This window comes from Scyliorhinus canicula, chromosome 5, assembly GCF_902713615.1.
Source record: "Scyliorhinus canicula chromosome 5, sScyCan1.1, whole genome shotgun sequence".
In the NCBI taxonomy this organism is placed as follows: domain Eukaryota; kingdom Metazoa; phylum Chordata; class Chondrichthyes; order Carcharhiniformes; family Scyliorhinidae; genus Scyliorhinus; species Scyliorhinus canicula.
Genome location: NC_052150.1, coordinates 110,160,837 through 110,175,912, shown reverse-complemented (window position 1 = coordinate 110,175,912; position 15,076 = coordinate 110,160,837). Strand labels below are relative to the sequence as shown.

Genomic DNA, 15,076 nt, shown 5'->3' with positions numbered 1-15,076 from the left:
TACTACTTATTTCAAGAAACAGTTTGAGACTTTTCTCTCAGTCAACTCAAGTCCTGATATTTCCCCCTGCATTTTATAGGAGATGTGTAAGGCCTATGCTAGAGGGCTGATCATCTCTTATACGGTCAATGAAAGATGCAAGGTGCAGGAGAACCAGTGCCGGCTGAAAGTCTGTTTGGAAGAGGAGAGGTATAAAAGGCCTCCTAACAGGCAATTTTGAAGGAGGTTAACGCAGCAAGGGTGTCCCCCAATTCCTTGACTCAACAGGCTGAAAGTAACTTCAGGTTTGCCAGACAGGAGTTATACGAGTTTGGGAACAAGCCAAGTAAGTATTTGGCCTGCTTAACTTATAAGGCGGCAGATTCTAGGGCTATCCCCTGTGTGTTGCTCGGGGCGGCGAGACAGTTATGAGGACAGAGGAGATTAATGCGGCTTATAAGGATTTTAATGCGGATTTATACAAGTTTGGTCAGTCCAGTGATGCAATGCAGCTTTGGAATGCTTTTTCTTTCCCCTTGGGCTTCCAGAGGCTTTGGAGAGCTAATGCCTGGTTCTCAAAGCTCCTACCCTTAAACACGAGGTGCCTGCAGCCATTAAAGTGCTTCAACCGACAAGGCCCTGGGACTGGCTGGCTTTTGGGTGGGAGTTCTATAGAGAGTTTAAAGATTTGCTGTTGGATCTGTTGGTGGGTATGTAAGAACATAAGAACATAAGAACTAGGAGCAGGAGTAGGCCATCTGGCCCCTCGAGCCTGCTCCGCCATTCAATTAGATCATGGCTGATCTTTTGTGGACTCAGCTCCACTTTCCGGCCTGAACACCATAACCCTTAATCCCTTTATTCTTCAAAAAACTATCTATCTTTACCTTAAAAACATGTAATGAAGGAGCCTCAACTGCTTCACTGGGCAAGGAATTCCATAGATTCACAACCCTTTGGGTGAAGAAGTTCCTCCTAAACTCAGTCCTAAATCTACTTCCCCTTATTTTGAGGCTATGTCCCCTAGTTCTGCTGTCACCCGCCAGTGGAAACAACCTGCCCGCATCTATCTTATCTATTCCCTTCATAATTTTAAATGTTTCTATAAGATCCCCCCTCATCCTTCTAAATTCCAACGAGTACAGTCCCAGTCTACTCAACCTCTCCTCATAATCCAATCCCTTCAACTCTGGGATTAACCTAGTGAATCTCCTCTGCACACCCTCCAGCGCCAGTACGTCCTTTCTCAAGTAAGGAGACCAAAACTGAACACAATACTCCAGGTGTGGCCGCAACTAACACCTTCTACAATTGCAATATAACCTCCCTAGTCTTAAACTCCATCCCTCTAGCAATGAAGGACAAAATTCCATTTGCCTTCTTAATCACCTGTTGCACTTGTAAACCAACCTTCTGTGACTCATGCACTAGCACACCCAAGTCTCTCTGAACAGCGGCATGCTTTAATATTTTATTGTTTAAATAATAATCCCATTATTACTATTCTTTTGAGGAAGGGCTGTTGCCACTGATACTTCGTGAGGCTAATATTTCCTTGATTTTGAAAGATCCGGATTAATACGGAGGCCAATCTCTTTACTGAATGTTGACCGGATTGTTGTTTAAGGTTCTGGCAAGAAGGTTCTGAAAGATGTCCTTCTGACAATTGTTTGAAAGGATCAGACTGGGTCTATTGAAGGCAGATTTGCCTGTAACTAAGTTATAAACCTGCTGAATGTGGATTCAGGCTTTTCAGAAACGGGCACAGGATGGGCTGTGGATCTCCCTGGATGGGGAAAGGCTTCGGATCAGGTTGAATGGAATTATTTGGTCTATACATTATGGAAATTTGGGTCAGGAAAAGATTACATTAAATGGATTCAAGTGTTGTATCATAGGCCTGCGACAGCTGTGTTCACGAGTGGTTTAACGTCAAAGAATGTTGGGTTCCACAGAGTGACCGGACAAGGGTGTCCTCTATGCCCCCTGTTGTTTGTAATAGCTATTGAGCCACTGGCTCAATTATTCCTTCCTTCAGTTAGTTCTATGGGGCCAATTTTCCTTGGTTGCCTTTATTAGGTGGGGCTTAGCTTGTTGGTCAGTCCTACCGGTTTCTTGGCTAGAAAGGATCACCCTGATAAAAATGAACATGTTGTTTAGATTGTCATATTCCCTGCACATGCTGCCTATCCTGTCAGCTAGAGTTGTTAAGAGAATCAAGGGAATGATTTGTTCATTTACCTGGAACAATAAGAAGCCTCACCTTAAGGTTGTTGAGCTCCAGCTCCCAGGGTCTAAGGATGTCCTGAATATTGGGCTATGTCAACTGGCCTCTCATTCAAGTTTTATAAAGGATTGTTATAGGAAGGACCCTTCATCTATTTGGCTCTATACTGAAACAGACCAGTTTATCCTCGGTAGGCCTTGTTGTTTTATGTTGGCTTTAAGGCAGGTTCTGGTTATTGTGATAACCCTATTATTATTAATACGCTTATTGTATGGATATTGGTCTGTCAATTAGAAGGGAGATCTAAAGTGACTTTCGCTCTCTCTCCTTTCCAGGGTGGTCCAGACTTTCCACCCAATCTAACCAACCATGCATTCGACACCTGGAGAGATAGAGGCCTTTATAGGCCGAGATGCATTTTTGACATCCTTTGAGCAGCTATGTAAAAAATTTAATATCTTGAGACACTTCTTTTTTACGTACTTATAACTTGAGGTTTTATCCTTAACAAGAAAACTTTACGCCATGATTCCTAAATTACCCCGGTGGAAAGAAACCTTAATTCTGTGGATCTTCAACAAACAATTAGCAAGTTCTATGATTCTAGATACTGCGTTAGCATGTTGGGTGTTTTGCAGTCTTGGGAAATAACTTGGCAATCAACATTGATGAGGCAACATCGGTTAATATATAGGTCTGTGCTGGTAAAAGTTTAGCATGCATTAAAGAACCAGTTCAAAACACTGCACCATCTGCATACAATGTTGATTTGTGCAGGTCTTATGTGCAGGTTTGATCCTGCTATATACCCGCTGTGCCTAAAGTGCCAAACTGTGCCTAAAGTAGTCAAAGATCATTATATACATTGTTTATGGACCTGCGTTAAGATCCAATCCTATTGATCGGATGTAGCCAGGAAGTTGGAGAGGATTTTTGATAGAGTTTTAGCGCCTAATCCTGTGTTCCTGATTGTGGGTCTTCCAGATGGGAAAATTACTGATTCTAATGAAGAGGCTATACCAGATTCTGACCGTTACAGCTCGTAAGAATATCCCACGCCCCTGGATTAGTGACAAATATCCTTCAATTCAAAATTGGCATAGGCTAATTACGGAATTCATCCCGATGGAATTTCTCACCTCTGTAAACTGCTCTAAGTTTAATGCATTCCAATCTTAAATTCATAGGCTCCACTTTGGCTGACTTACTCCTGTTGGGATTTCCATAAGCTATTGCATTTTGTTAATCTTGATATCACAAAGGGCGGCATGTGGGGCAGTAGTTAGCACTGGGACTGCGACGCCGAGGACCTGGGTTCGAATCCCGGCCCTGGGACACTATCCGTGTGGAGTTTGCATATTCTCCCCGTGTCTGCCTGTGTTTCACCCCCAAAACCCAAAGATGAGCAGGTTAGGTGGACTGGCCAAGCTAAACTGCCCCTTCATTGGAAAAATAATAATTGGGTACTCTAAATTTCTAAAAAAAATTTGATATCACAACACACAAAGGCATGCATACTAAACAGTTCTTTCTTTCCCCCACTCAGTTTGTTAATCTGTTGTTAAACTGATCAGTTATGGTCCTTAAGAATACCCTTTCTTGCTTGTTCCTAAGTTTGCTGTAACTCTTGTTCTGTACCTGTTTCATTGATCTTTTTGCTACTTTGTTGCACTGATTGTAAAAAATTTGAAAAATCTAACAAAAAATAAATATTAAAAAGCTATGTATCAATATCTTTGGAGATGGATTGCCTAGCTTTTAAATAGAGACAGCGAGGGGTCTTTAATCATTGCAGATGTGAGCTAACATCAGTTGCATAAAAATATTCTGACAGAATTGAAATGTTCAAGAAATGTGAAATAACATCATGTGGAAACATATTGGACTAGCATTCTGTTAATTATTAAAAATACAATTTTTATCAAGTATTTTATACCACACAGCTGCACCTGTGACGGGTAAATTGAAACTTATTAGACTGTTTCCATCTGTAGTTTGGAAACCTTTCTCTTCATTTGTACGAATAACAGATTGGGAGCAATGAACCCAGTTCCCTTCAACTTTTATAAAACAAGCAGGGACAAATATGGAGCCCGACGAGAGCATGAAACATCTGGCACCTTCCTTTCAAGTTTTTTTTCTCATTGATGTCATAAAAATTAAAACCCGACACCATTGAGCTATTTGTGTACATTAGCACAGCATGATTATGAAAATGCAATTGTAGAAACAAGTGGGTTTCAGCACTAGTGCTTGAGGCTGTGCAAATAATCAAGAAAATTCACAATAGTTATGTTTTGACAAAGCTTGAGGAAATTCAAGGCTTTTATATCACCAGCGAATTTATTTATTGTATTTTATCCCTCAAACTTCTATCATGTTGGCAATGGAGACGGCACAGGGGAGAAATGGGGGGCTCGATGGAGGCCCCGATACGGGGGAACCATCGGTTCGCCCCAGGGAGCATTGATGACGGATTTCTGGGCTGGCACAGGGCAGGGGTTAGGAGGTTGAGGGACCTGTTTGTGGAGGGGAGGTTCGCGAGCTTGGGGGAGTTAGAGGGGAAGTTTAGGCTCCCCCCCGGGGAACATGTTTAGGTACATCCAGGTGAGGGCGTTTGCCAGGCAGCAGGTGGAGGGGTTCCCCTTGCTGCCCCAACGAGGGGTGCGGGATAGGGTGCTCTCGGGGGTGTGGGTCGGAGGAGGGAGGATCTCGGACATATACCGGGTAATGCAAGAGGTAGACGAGGCCTCAGTGGAGGAACTGAAGGGGAAGTGGGAAGAGGAGCTGGGGGAGGAGATTGAGGAGGGGACGTGGGCGGATGCCCTGGAGAGAGTGAATTCCTCCTCTTCCTGTGCGAGGCTTAGCCTCATACAGTTCAAGGTGCTGCATAGGGCCCACATGACTGGGACAAGGATGAGTAGGTTTTTCGGGGGCGAGGACAGGTGTGCTAGGTGCTGGGGGAGCCCAGCGAACCACGCCCATATGTTTTGGGCATGCCCAGCGTTGGGGGAGTTTTGGAAGGGGGTAGCAAAGACGGTGCCGAGGGTGGTGGGATCCAGGGCCGAGCCAGGCTGGGGACTCGCAATTTTTGGGGTTGCAGTGGAGCCGGGAGTGCAGGAGGCGATAGAGGCCGGGGTCCTGGCCTTTGCGTCCCTAGTAGCCCAGCGGAGGATCTTGCTCCAATGGAAGGATGCGAGGCCCCCAAGTGTGGAGGCCTGGAACTCGGATATGGCGGGGTTCATTAAATTGGAGAGGGTGAAATTTGCCCTGAGGGGATCAGTACAAGGGTTTTTCAGGCGGTGGCAGCCCTTTCTGGACTTCCTGGCGGAACGGTAGGGAAACAGGCCGACAGCAGCAGCAACCCGGGGGGGGGGGGGGGGGGGGGGGGGGGGGGGAAGGATTGGGGGGAGGAGAACTGTGCAAAAGGGTTTGTGATGGGTGCTATCTCTCTCCTTTGTTTTTTTTCTTTTCTCTTTTTCTTTGTTTTTGTTTCTTCCTTTGGTTTGAAGTTGCTCTTGAAGCTGGGGGGGCATTGTTTATGGGGTGTTACCGCGGTTGTACGTTAATAGAGTTAAGATGTTTATATTTTGTATTTTGTAAAAATTTCAATAAAAATTATTTATAAAAAAAAACTTCTATCATGTTACCTTTACCGAATTATATGTATCCTGTAATCTATAAAGAGGGTATATTTGTTTTTAATGTGGAATTCATAAGGCTTTCCAGCAGAATAGTATTGGAAAAAGCTGGATAAATTAAAAGCTTGTTGTGACTGGGAATCAATGTAATTTCTTCATACCTTAACGCCAGCAAAAAATTCTTTGCTTTCAACAGCGAGTCCTTGAATATCTGGACTATCCAAGTAGAAACTTAAACTCCTGCAATAAACCTGTGAATTCAAGAATAAATAACACATGATAAGAAATAATACAAGAACAGCTCAGGTAAAATCAAAATTAAAAATGTGACAAAAATATCTTTGGTCATTGCTCCATGAGCACATGAGCAACAAAACAAGACTGACAATTCTATTGCGCAATTGGGGCCAAAGGTTCCACTTTAGGCGTAATCAGGAACGTATGTTCAAAATGGATTGCTTGGGTTATTGTTCAAATTTATGCTAAAACTCATTTGCACAATTACAAATGTAATAACTCATGAACCAAATTTTACAAATTTGCCCTGCCAAGCATGTCCACCCATGGTTAGGTTAATGGATAATGATTCTCCCAACCGACAAAATCGGTCCCGTCGTGTTCCGCGCAGCGCAATCCGGAGAATCGCCCGAGGCACCCAAAATGGCGATTCTCCGGTACCCTCACTATTCTCCGGACCGGATGGACTGAAGTCCCAATGGCGTGACCCCAGTTCACGCCGTTGCTGTCCACATCTGCTTTTTATAGTCGTGAGCCAGTCGTGCTGGCTGACGCTGAACAGTGAGGAGGTGAGCGGACTGTCCCAGAGTCTCCGCAGACTGGGGAAGGCTTCCCCGAGAATGCTGTGGCTAACGGAGAGTGAGTGGAGGTGGGAGGGGGGAGAGGGAGTGAGTGGAGGTGGGAGGGGGGAGAGGGAGTGAGTGGAGGTGGGAGGGGGGAGAGGGAGTGAGTGGAGGTGGGAGGGGGAGAGGGAGTGAGTGGAGGTGGGAGGGGGGGAGAGGGAGTGAGTGGAGTGGGTCGTCCACCCGCGGATGCAACATGTCAGCCGCCCTGCCATGGCAGGACGGTGACGAGGACATGCCCGCAGGTGGCTGATGGGCAGAGCCCACTGATGCTCCGGTGAGGAGGACGTTGTTAACTGACCATTAGATGCAGATAGTGACCAGGGGTTAGGCTGGCCGCGTGTCAGCAGCGCGACCAGGCCACCGGGGCACACAGGTATCCCGTGGCAGCCGGCTGAGGGGCTGGTTGCTAGGCGACAGGGGTTATCCGTTGAGGTCTTGGCTGAAGACGCCGATACGGAGGCCTCAGACCAACGCGGAGACCCTATACAACGAGGCCCATGCAGCAACCAGGGGTGTGGTGGAGCGGTGCTTCGGACTGCTGGAGATGAGATTCAGATGCCTGGACCACTCCGGAGGGGCCCTGCAGTACCGGCCCTTAAGGGTCGGTCGCATAGTTGTGGTGTTCTGTGCGCTGCACAACATTGCTATGCAGAGGGGAGATGCCCTGGTGGAGGAGTCGGAGGGAGAAGCCGATGGCAGTGGTGCGAACGCTAACGAAGAGGAGGAGGATGAGGAGGAGGTTGAGGAGGAGGAGCTGGAGGAGGATGGCGTGCAGCAGGGTGGGACGTGGGGCGCAGGACACAGACATAACCCGGGTGCTGGTAATGTCCAGGAGGCTGCACGACGGCACCGTCGAGGACAGCAGCGCGTTGGTGTCCGCAAGGTTCACGCATCGCGTGGGAGGGGATCGCTGAACAGTACCACTTGCATCGTCAGTCGTGCACACGGACAGCACACAACCCCCAACACACACACACCCCCCCCCCCCCCCCCCCCGCACCCCCGCTCTGCGTGCACTGCTCCAATTCGACATCACCTTACCACTGCGGCGCTACGGTATAGCACGACATTGATGGCTGTGTCAGCGGGTGTGATCAGTGCCATGTTGAATGATGACAACCCGATCTACGATGAGCTGTGAGTTCAGAATCGTTAGACAAAGTCTGACTCATGGCAATAGCTGGACCATCCATCTCGGTGGTCGCTGCGTTCGTCAGGGACACTCCATCACGTGCCCGTGAGAGGTAGCTGGTGTCGGAGTGCCAAGGACTACGGTGTCCGACTGTGGGGGAGGTGGTGGGGGGAGGAGTGACTGCACACCCGGCACCAACGTTTAACTGCTCTTCAACCCCAGCGACATTCGGTCACTATCAGGAGCCCCGTGGCACCGGAAAAATCACACAGTCTTACAAGTTAGGTGCAACAGTGAGTTTAATGGTGAATGTTATGTATAGATGCCCTAGCCCCTACAACTAAACTGTGCTCTGCACCCGTGCCAACTTACTATGTGTCCAACTTCCTTGCCTTACGGGTCCTACCACTACGTCTAGAATCATAGAATAATAGAATTTACAGTGCAGGAGGCCATTCGGCCCATCAAGTCTGCACCGACTCTTGGAAAGAGCACCCTACCCAAGGTCAACACCTCCACCCTATCCCCATAACCCAGTAACCCCACCCAACACTAAGGGCAATTTTGGACACTAAGGGCAATTTATCATGGCCAATCCACCTACCTGCACATCTTTGTGGGAGGAAACCGGAGCACCCGGAGGAAACCCACGCAGACACGGGGAGGATGTGCAGACTCCGCACAGACAGTGACCTAAGCCGGAATCGAACCTGGATCCCTGGAGCTGTGAAGCATTTGTGCTATCCACAATGCTACCGTGCTGCCCTCTAGGTGAATCCCCAGATGGTACAGTGGGAGTGGAGGCGGACTGCTGAGAATCATGCCCCGTGACATGGCTCCCCGTCGGCACTCGTTTCCTGGAGCGACCCGGCCTTGGTGGGCCAGGCTGCTCGGCAGGCGTGTTGGATGATGTGGTGCCACCCTGCTCTGCCCGCTCCCACCAGATGCCCCCGGGACTCACTGTGGGATGGAGGTGCAATCGGAGCGGTGCCCCGTCACTCCACCGACACCTGGCGCTGCCAGTCCTGGAGGCCTGCAATGGTATCGACAAGGGTCCAAATGTTCGCAGAGACGGAGTCCAGGGAGTGAGACATTCCTGCCAGGGACTGTGCGACCTCAACCTGCGAGTGCGCGACGCCATCCAGCACGTGCGTCAGTCGGTCGATGCTCTCCGCGACTGACTGCTGGGACTGTGCCATGGCCTGCTGGGACTGTGCCATGGCCTGCTGGGACTGGGCCATGACCCGGTGAGACTCGGCCAGGGCCCGGAGCGCGTCGGCAATGTCATTTTGGCTCTGGCGCATTGCTGCCTGCGAGAGGGCAGCCCTCTCCTGGGCCATGGATGACGCGTGCACATGAAGCCCAATGCCTTGCAGAACCTGACCCATGGCCGAAACTGTTTCAACCCATTGCCTCGACCGCGGACGCCACCCATGCAGTGTCAGCCTGGGTGGCTGCGATGAGCGGCACCACTCCCTGCTCCTGGACGCGGATAGACTCCTCCAACTGAGTCTGCAGCTGCTGGAAGACTGCCCTCATCCCGTCAGTGTCCCTGGGTTTCAAAATGCATCGGCTGTCCGGGTGGGTTGAGTAAATCCAGGAACCCGGGAACAGTCTGGGCGGCAGTTGGATGCTGGGCCTGGGCTGCCTTGCTCCGAACTCCACCTGATGTACCAGCTCGGCTGTGTGGTGCACACCAGACCATGACCCAGGAGCCTCATCACTTAATTGCCCAACCGAGGTGAGTGTTTCTGGGATGGTGGATGGCGTGGGAGACAACAGTACCGCAAGCTCTAGGTCCTCGTCTGTCAGTATGTCCGTTGTGTCCTGGTCCCAGTCATGGCGCAGGGCGCATGCATCCCATGTATAGTTCATCAGCGGCTGAGTCCGTTGACTGCGTCGCCGTCCTCTGTGTGTCTGGGTCCACAGGCCCTGTCCTGTCTCGCGGCCCGACCTTCAGGCAACGCACAGCCATGAAAGTCGTCACTGTCCGTCCTCTGTACGTCCCCCTCGAGAGTCCCGGATTTGGAGGATGGCCCTCCTGCCACCCTCTGGTGTGCGACCCTAGGTGCAGTTGTCGTTGTGGATGGTTGGCTGTGTGTGGCACCAGACGGCCCTGGATGTTCGTCGGCTGGCCCTGGGGAACAGAGTGATAAGGGGTTAGTTAGACAGGCTCAATTTTGTGTAGGGTGGTCCAGTGGGCAGAGTGTGAGGGGAGAGAGGATGGGTGGGGGGGACATGCAGGGTTGTCTCACTTGCTTCTGCGCCTCCAACTTCGCATTGCGCGACCTCCCGAGTGGTGGATCCCCCAGCGAGGTCCAGTGCCCTCTGCTCAAACACGGTTAAGGGGTGCAGCACGGGCAAACCCCCTCCAGTTCTTTTGCGCTCCTGGCTGTTGTGTGCAGTCTTGTCCTGTTGGGAGAGGGTGCATGGATAGAGCATCACAATTAGGCGGGTATCATCAGGGCGTTCAGATATAGGCTACGATAATGCTGGGTGGGGGGAAAAGTTGGAGCCACACCATGTCATCTCTCCAGGGGGTCGGAGCGCTCATGTGGGTCTGTGACAACGTTGTTCACCCCCCTCCACTCAATCTCGCCCCCTCCCCCTCGTGCCCAGGGGGGGGGGGCTCCCCAGGCCGAGGGGTCTGCCCCACAACACTGACAGCCGTGCCCACCTCACGCCAGGCCCATCGCACAGCGTTGGAAGGGTAGCGATGCCGTCGTCTTGGGCAGAGAGTGCACCTGCGCTGCTCCACCTCATCAAGGAGGGTCTCAAGGTCCGCATCACAGAACCTTGGGGCGGCCCTCCGTGGCTCTGTCATTTTCCTCCCTCTTCTGCTGCGGGTCTTTCTTTGCGCGCGGATTGCACCTTTTAGGACACGGCGTGGCATCATTCGGGCGTCGAGCGCTGATGACGTGCATTTTACGCCACGCCCCCCGTGTTCCTCGCAGCCCTGATGCTAGCCCATTCCCGGGGCCTCAGGAAGGAGCTGCGCTCCGAAAGCTCGTGTTTGAAACAAACCTGTTGGACTTTAACCTGGTGTTTTAAGACTTCTTACTGTTTTTCAACAGTATGGGACATTTTAGCATAGCTAATCCACCTAACTAGCACATATTTACACTGTGGGAGGAACCCGGAATACCCTTAGGAAACATTACGCAGACAAGGGGAGCATGTGCTAACTCCACAGCGTCAGTGACCCAAGGCCAGAATTAATCCCGCCTCCCTAGCACTGGGGTATCATGCTAACCATTATTCATCGACTCTAAATGTTATCATATGTATACCTCATTGATCTTCGCAATCACCTAGGTAAGCTGTTTCAATTCATAATCTATTAACATGGGATGCTCATTTAAACTGCTTTCTAATCTCATTATTGGGAGAGATGCATCTTATCAAACCTTTTGAATACCGACTACTGCTGTTCGTAGGCAGACGTCGACCTGTTGCTGGGAATCTTATTATGTTTTGTTAAATTAATTTTACTGCTGTTGTTAGGTGAATAAATCCATGTTAAGCCTATTACGTGCAAAGCTCAACAAATCACACATCCACTGATCCGATCAAAGTTCTGTAATCCTGCTATATCAGGTCATAAATGAATAGACAATTAAATAAATAGCCGCAAGTGAAGGCTCCATGAACTTCCCCAACTTCAATAGTAGCATAGCCCAACAGGTCTACAAAAAAATGCAAGTTTGAAATGTTTACAAACAACTTTAGCCAGAAGCAACAAGTGCAAAATAATTCTGAGGTATGCAGAATTAAGGGTGCTATTCTTCAGCCAACATGAACCTATGGTCATAATCTAAAGCTGCCGAACCCAACGTTGTGTCCTTCGGGCTGCAACATGCACAACTGGAGGTGGAGATGCTGCTCCTCCAGCTTGTGACAGGCTTCACAAGAGCACTGAGATAGCCAAGGACAGGTGTGAGGGCATGAGAGTAAGGTGCTGAGTTAAAATGGGGTCATAGTTGCCGACTGAGCAAAGGTTTTCCACAAAACGGTCACCCAGTCTGCATTTAGGAGACCACATTGGGTGCAAGTGAAATATTGCTTCATCTGATAGGAGTGTTTGTGACCAGGAATGGTGATGAGAAGGAGGTAAAGGGCAGGTGTTATTTCTTCCGCGATTGCAAGGGAAGATGTCCTGGGAGGTTGAGCGTGATGGAGGGGTGGACCAGGGTGATATGGAGGGAGTGGTCCCTGCAGAATGCTGACGGGGGTGGTGGGGAAGGGGGGGGCGTAAGGGGAAGATATGTTTTGTGATAGCTTTGTGCTGGAATTGGCAGAAATGGTGGAGGATGGTCCTTTGAATGCAGAGGCTGGTGGGTGAAATGTGAGGACAAGGGGAAGGGACCCTATCATGATTCTGGGAGGGAGGGGAAGGGATGACTGGCTGATTGGCAGAAGGCAGAGAGTGGGGATAAAGGGGTCTTTTTCGAGATGGTTGTCGGTGACTAGTGGTGTGCCTCAGGGGTCTGTGCTGGGACCACAACTTTTTACGATATACATTAATGATCTGGAAGAAGGTACTGAAGGCACTGTTGCTAAGTTTGCAGATGATACAAAGATCTGTCGAGGGACAGGTAGTATGGAGGAAGCAAGGGGGCTGCAGAACGACTTCGACCAACTAGGAGAGTGGGCAATTAAGTGGCAAATGAAATACAATGTGGAAAAGTGTGAGGTTATGCACTTTGGAAGGAGAAATGGAGACATTGACTATTTTCTAAATGGGCAAATGCTTCGGAAAGCAGAAGCACAAAGGCACTTGGGAGTCCTTGTTAACGATTCTCTTAAGGTTAATGTTCAGGTTCAGTTGGCAGTTAAGAAGGCAAATGCAATGTTAGCATTCATGTCAAGAGGGCTAGAATACAAGACCAGGTATGTACTTCGGAGGCTGTATAAGGCTCTGGTCAGACCCCATTTGGAGTGTTGTTAGCAGTTTTGGGCCCCGTATCTAAGGAAGGATATGCAGGCCTTGAAAAGGGTCCAGAGGAGGTTCACAAGAATGATTCCTGGAATGAAGAACTTGTATGAGGAACGTTTGAGGACTGTACTCATTGGGAGTTTAGAAGGATGAGAGGGATCTTATTGAAACTTACAAGATACTGCGAGACCTGAATAGAGTGGACATGGAGAGGATGTTTCCACTTGTAGGAAAAACTAGAAGCAGAGGACATAATCTCAGACTAAAGGGACGATTCTTTAAAACAGAGATGAGGAGGAATTTCTTCAGCCAGAGGGTGGTGAATCTGTGGAACTCATTACCCCATATAGTTGTGGAGGCCAAATCACTGAGTGTCTTTAAGACAGAGATGGATAGGTTCTTGATTAATAAGGGGATCAGGGGTTATGGGGAGAAGGCAGGAGAATGGGGATGAGAAAATATCAGCCATGATTGAATTGCGGAGCAGACTTGATGGGCTAAGTGGCCTAATTCTGCTGCTATGTCTTATGGGTGAGGGGAGACGTCTGAGAAATGGGTCAAATCCAGTTGAGTGCCCTGTTTACAACAGGTAGGGGGAAATGTTGGTTAAGGAAAAAAGCAGAAATGTCAGAAGCAACATTTTTGGAGGTGACATCATCAGAACTATTGCGATGCAGGCAGAAAAACTGGAAGAGTGTGAAAGATCCTTACAGGAAGTGGGGTGTGAGGAGCTGTAGTCGAGGTAGCTGTGGGTGTTGGTGGATTTGTAACGAACATTGGTGCCCAGTCTATTAATGGAATTGGAGACAGAGAGGTGAAGGAGGGGAAGTGTTGTAGATGGACCATGTAAAGGGTGGAAATTGGAAGCAAAATTGATTTTTAAATTTCCAGGTTCAGACAAGAGCATGAAGCGGCACCGATACAGAGTCATTGACGTAACAGGAAAAGAGTTGTGGGATCACACCGGAGCAAAACCGGGACAAGGAGTGTTCCACATAACCCACAAAAAAACAGGCATAACTGGGCCCATATGGGTACACATGGCCACACCTTTTATTTGAAGTGAGGCAAGTTAAAGGAGAAATTGTTTCGTTTCAGAATACGTTCAGCCATGTCGAGGAGACTGGTGGTGAACAGGGATTATTCGAGTGAGGGATGGAGGTGGAGGGATTGGACATTCATGGGGAAGAGTAGGCAGTTAGGGTCAGGGAACTGGAAATTTTTAATTTGATGGAGCACATCAGATGAATCATGAATGTAAATGGGAAGAGATTGGCCAAGGGCAGAGAGGGTGGAGTCAAGATTGGAAGAAATTAGTTCAGTGGGGCAGGAACCAGTCAATATGATGGGTCTACCAGGTCAGCCCTGTTTGTAGATTTTGAGAAGTGGGCTTTGTGGGGTTATGGGGTTGGAGACTGGAAAGAAGATCAGAGTCGAAGTCAGTGACTGTCTTGGAAACAATTACTTTTGGTGTTTAGTGATGGGGTCATGGTCCAGGTGAAGGTAGGAGGAAAGTTTCTGAGAGATGGCGCTCTCAAGGTTGCAAGGTAGAGGGCAGTATGTCAGATAGCAATTGTACCACCCATGTCAGCAGGTTTGATCGCTATGTTAGGGTTGGACCGAAGAGAGTGCAGCAAGTTCAAAGTGAAGCAGATTATATAGTGGGTGAGAGGGGCAGAGAAATTGAGATGGGGAATGTTGTGCTGACAGTTCTCAATGAAATGGTCAATAGAAGGTAGGAGACCAGGTAGAGGGAGAATACTGGAGGCAGGTGACTGGATTCATTATGCGGGGCAAAAAACACCCACCCAAAGATGGGAGTATGGACATGGGATGGTTATAGTTCTTTGGAAGGTAATTATCTCAGTCTCAGGACATCAATGCAGGAGGTCCTCAGGGTTGTACACTAGGTCCAACCATCTTCAGTTGCTTCAACAATGACCTTCACTACACCATAAGGTCAGAAGTGGAGATTTTCACTGATGGTTACACAATGTTGTGTCCCATTAATGCTCTTCAAATACTGAAGCAGTTCATGTAATTATGCTGCAAGACCTCGATAACATTTAGGTTTACATGGATAAGTGGCAAGTTACATTTGTGCCACACAAACGCCTCCAATAAGAGAGAATCTAACTGTGGTAACTTGACCACAAAAATGTAGTCAAACATGTTGTGAAAGTTTGATCTTCTTTACTTAAAAAGTATCAAAATAACAGTACACCATGGATTCAGAAACTAGTGGCAGTTATACATCTATACACAAACTCCTGTGGCAAACACTGTAACACATGCAAG

At 48.7% G+C, this 15,076-nt stretch overlaps 1 protein-coding gene across 1 annotated transcript in view; it reads right to left on the bottom strand.

Annotated features, from left to right (window-relative positions):
• The window catches only part of vwdel (von Willebrand factor D and EGF domains-like), a 381,724-nt gene that overhangs the window by 219,262 nt on the left and 147,386 nt on the right, over positions 1-15,076 (bottom strand). Inside the window, exon 6 of the mRNA XM_038797496.1 lies at positions 6,009-6,098. Coding sequence (XP_038653424.1) covers positions 6,009-6,098 — 90 coding nt within the window. The remainder of the gene's footprint in view (positions 1-6,008; positions 6,099-15,076) is intronic.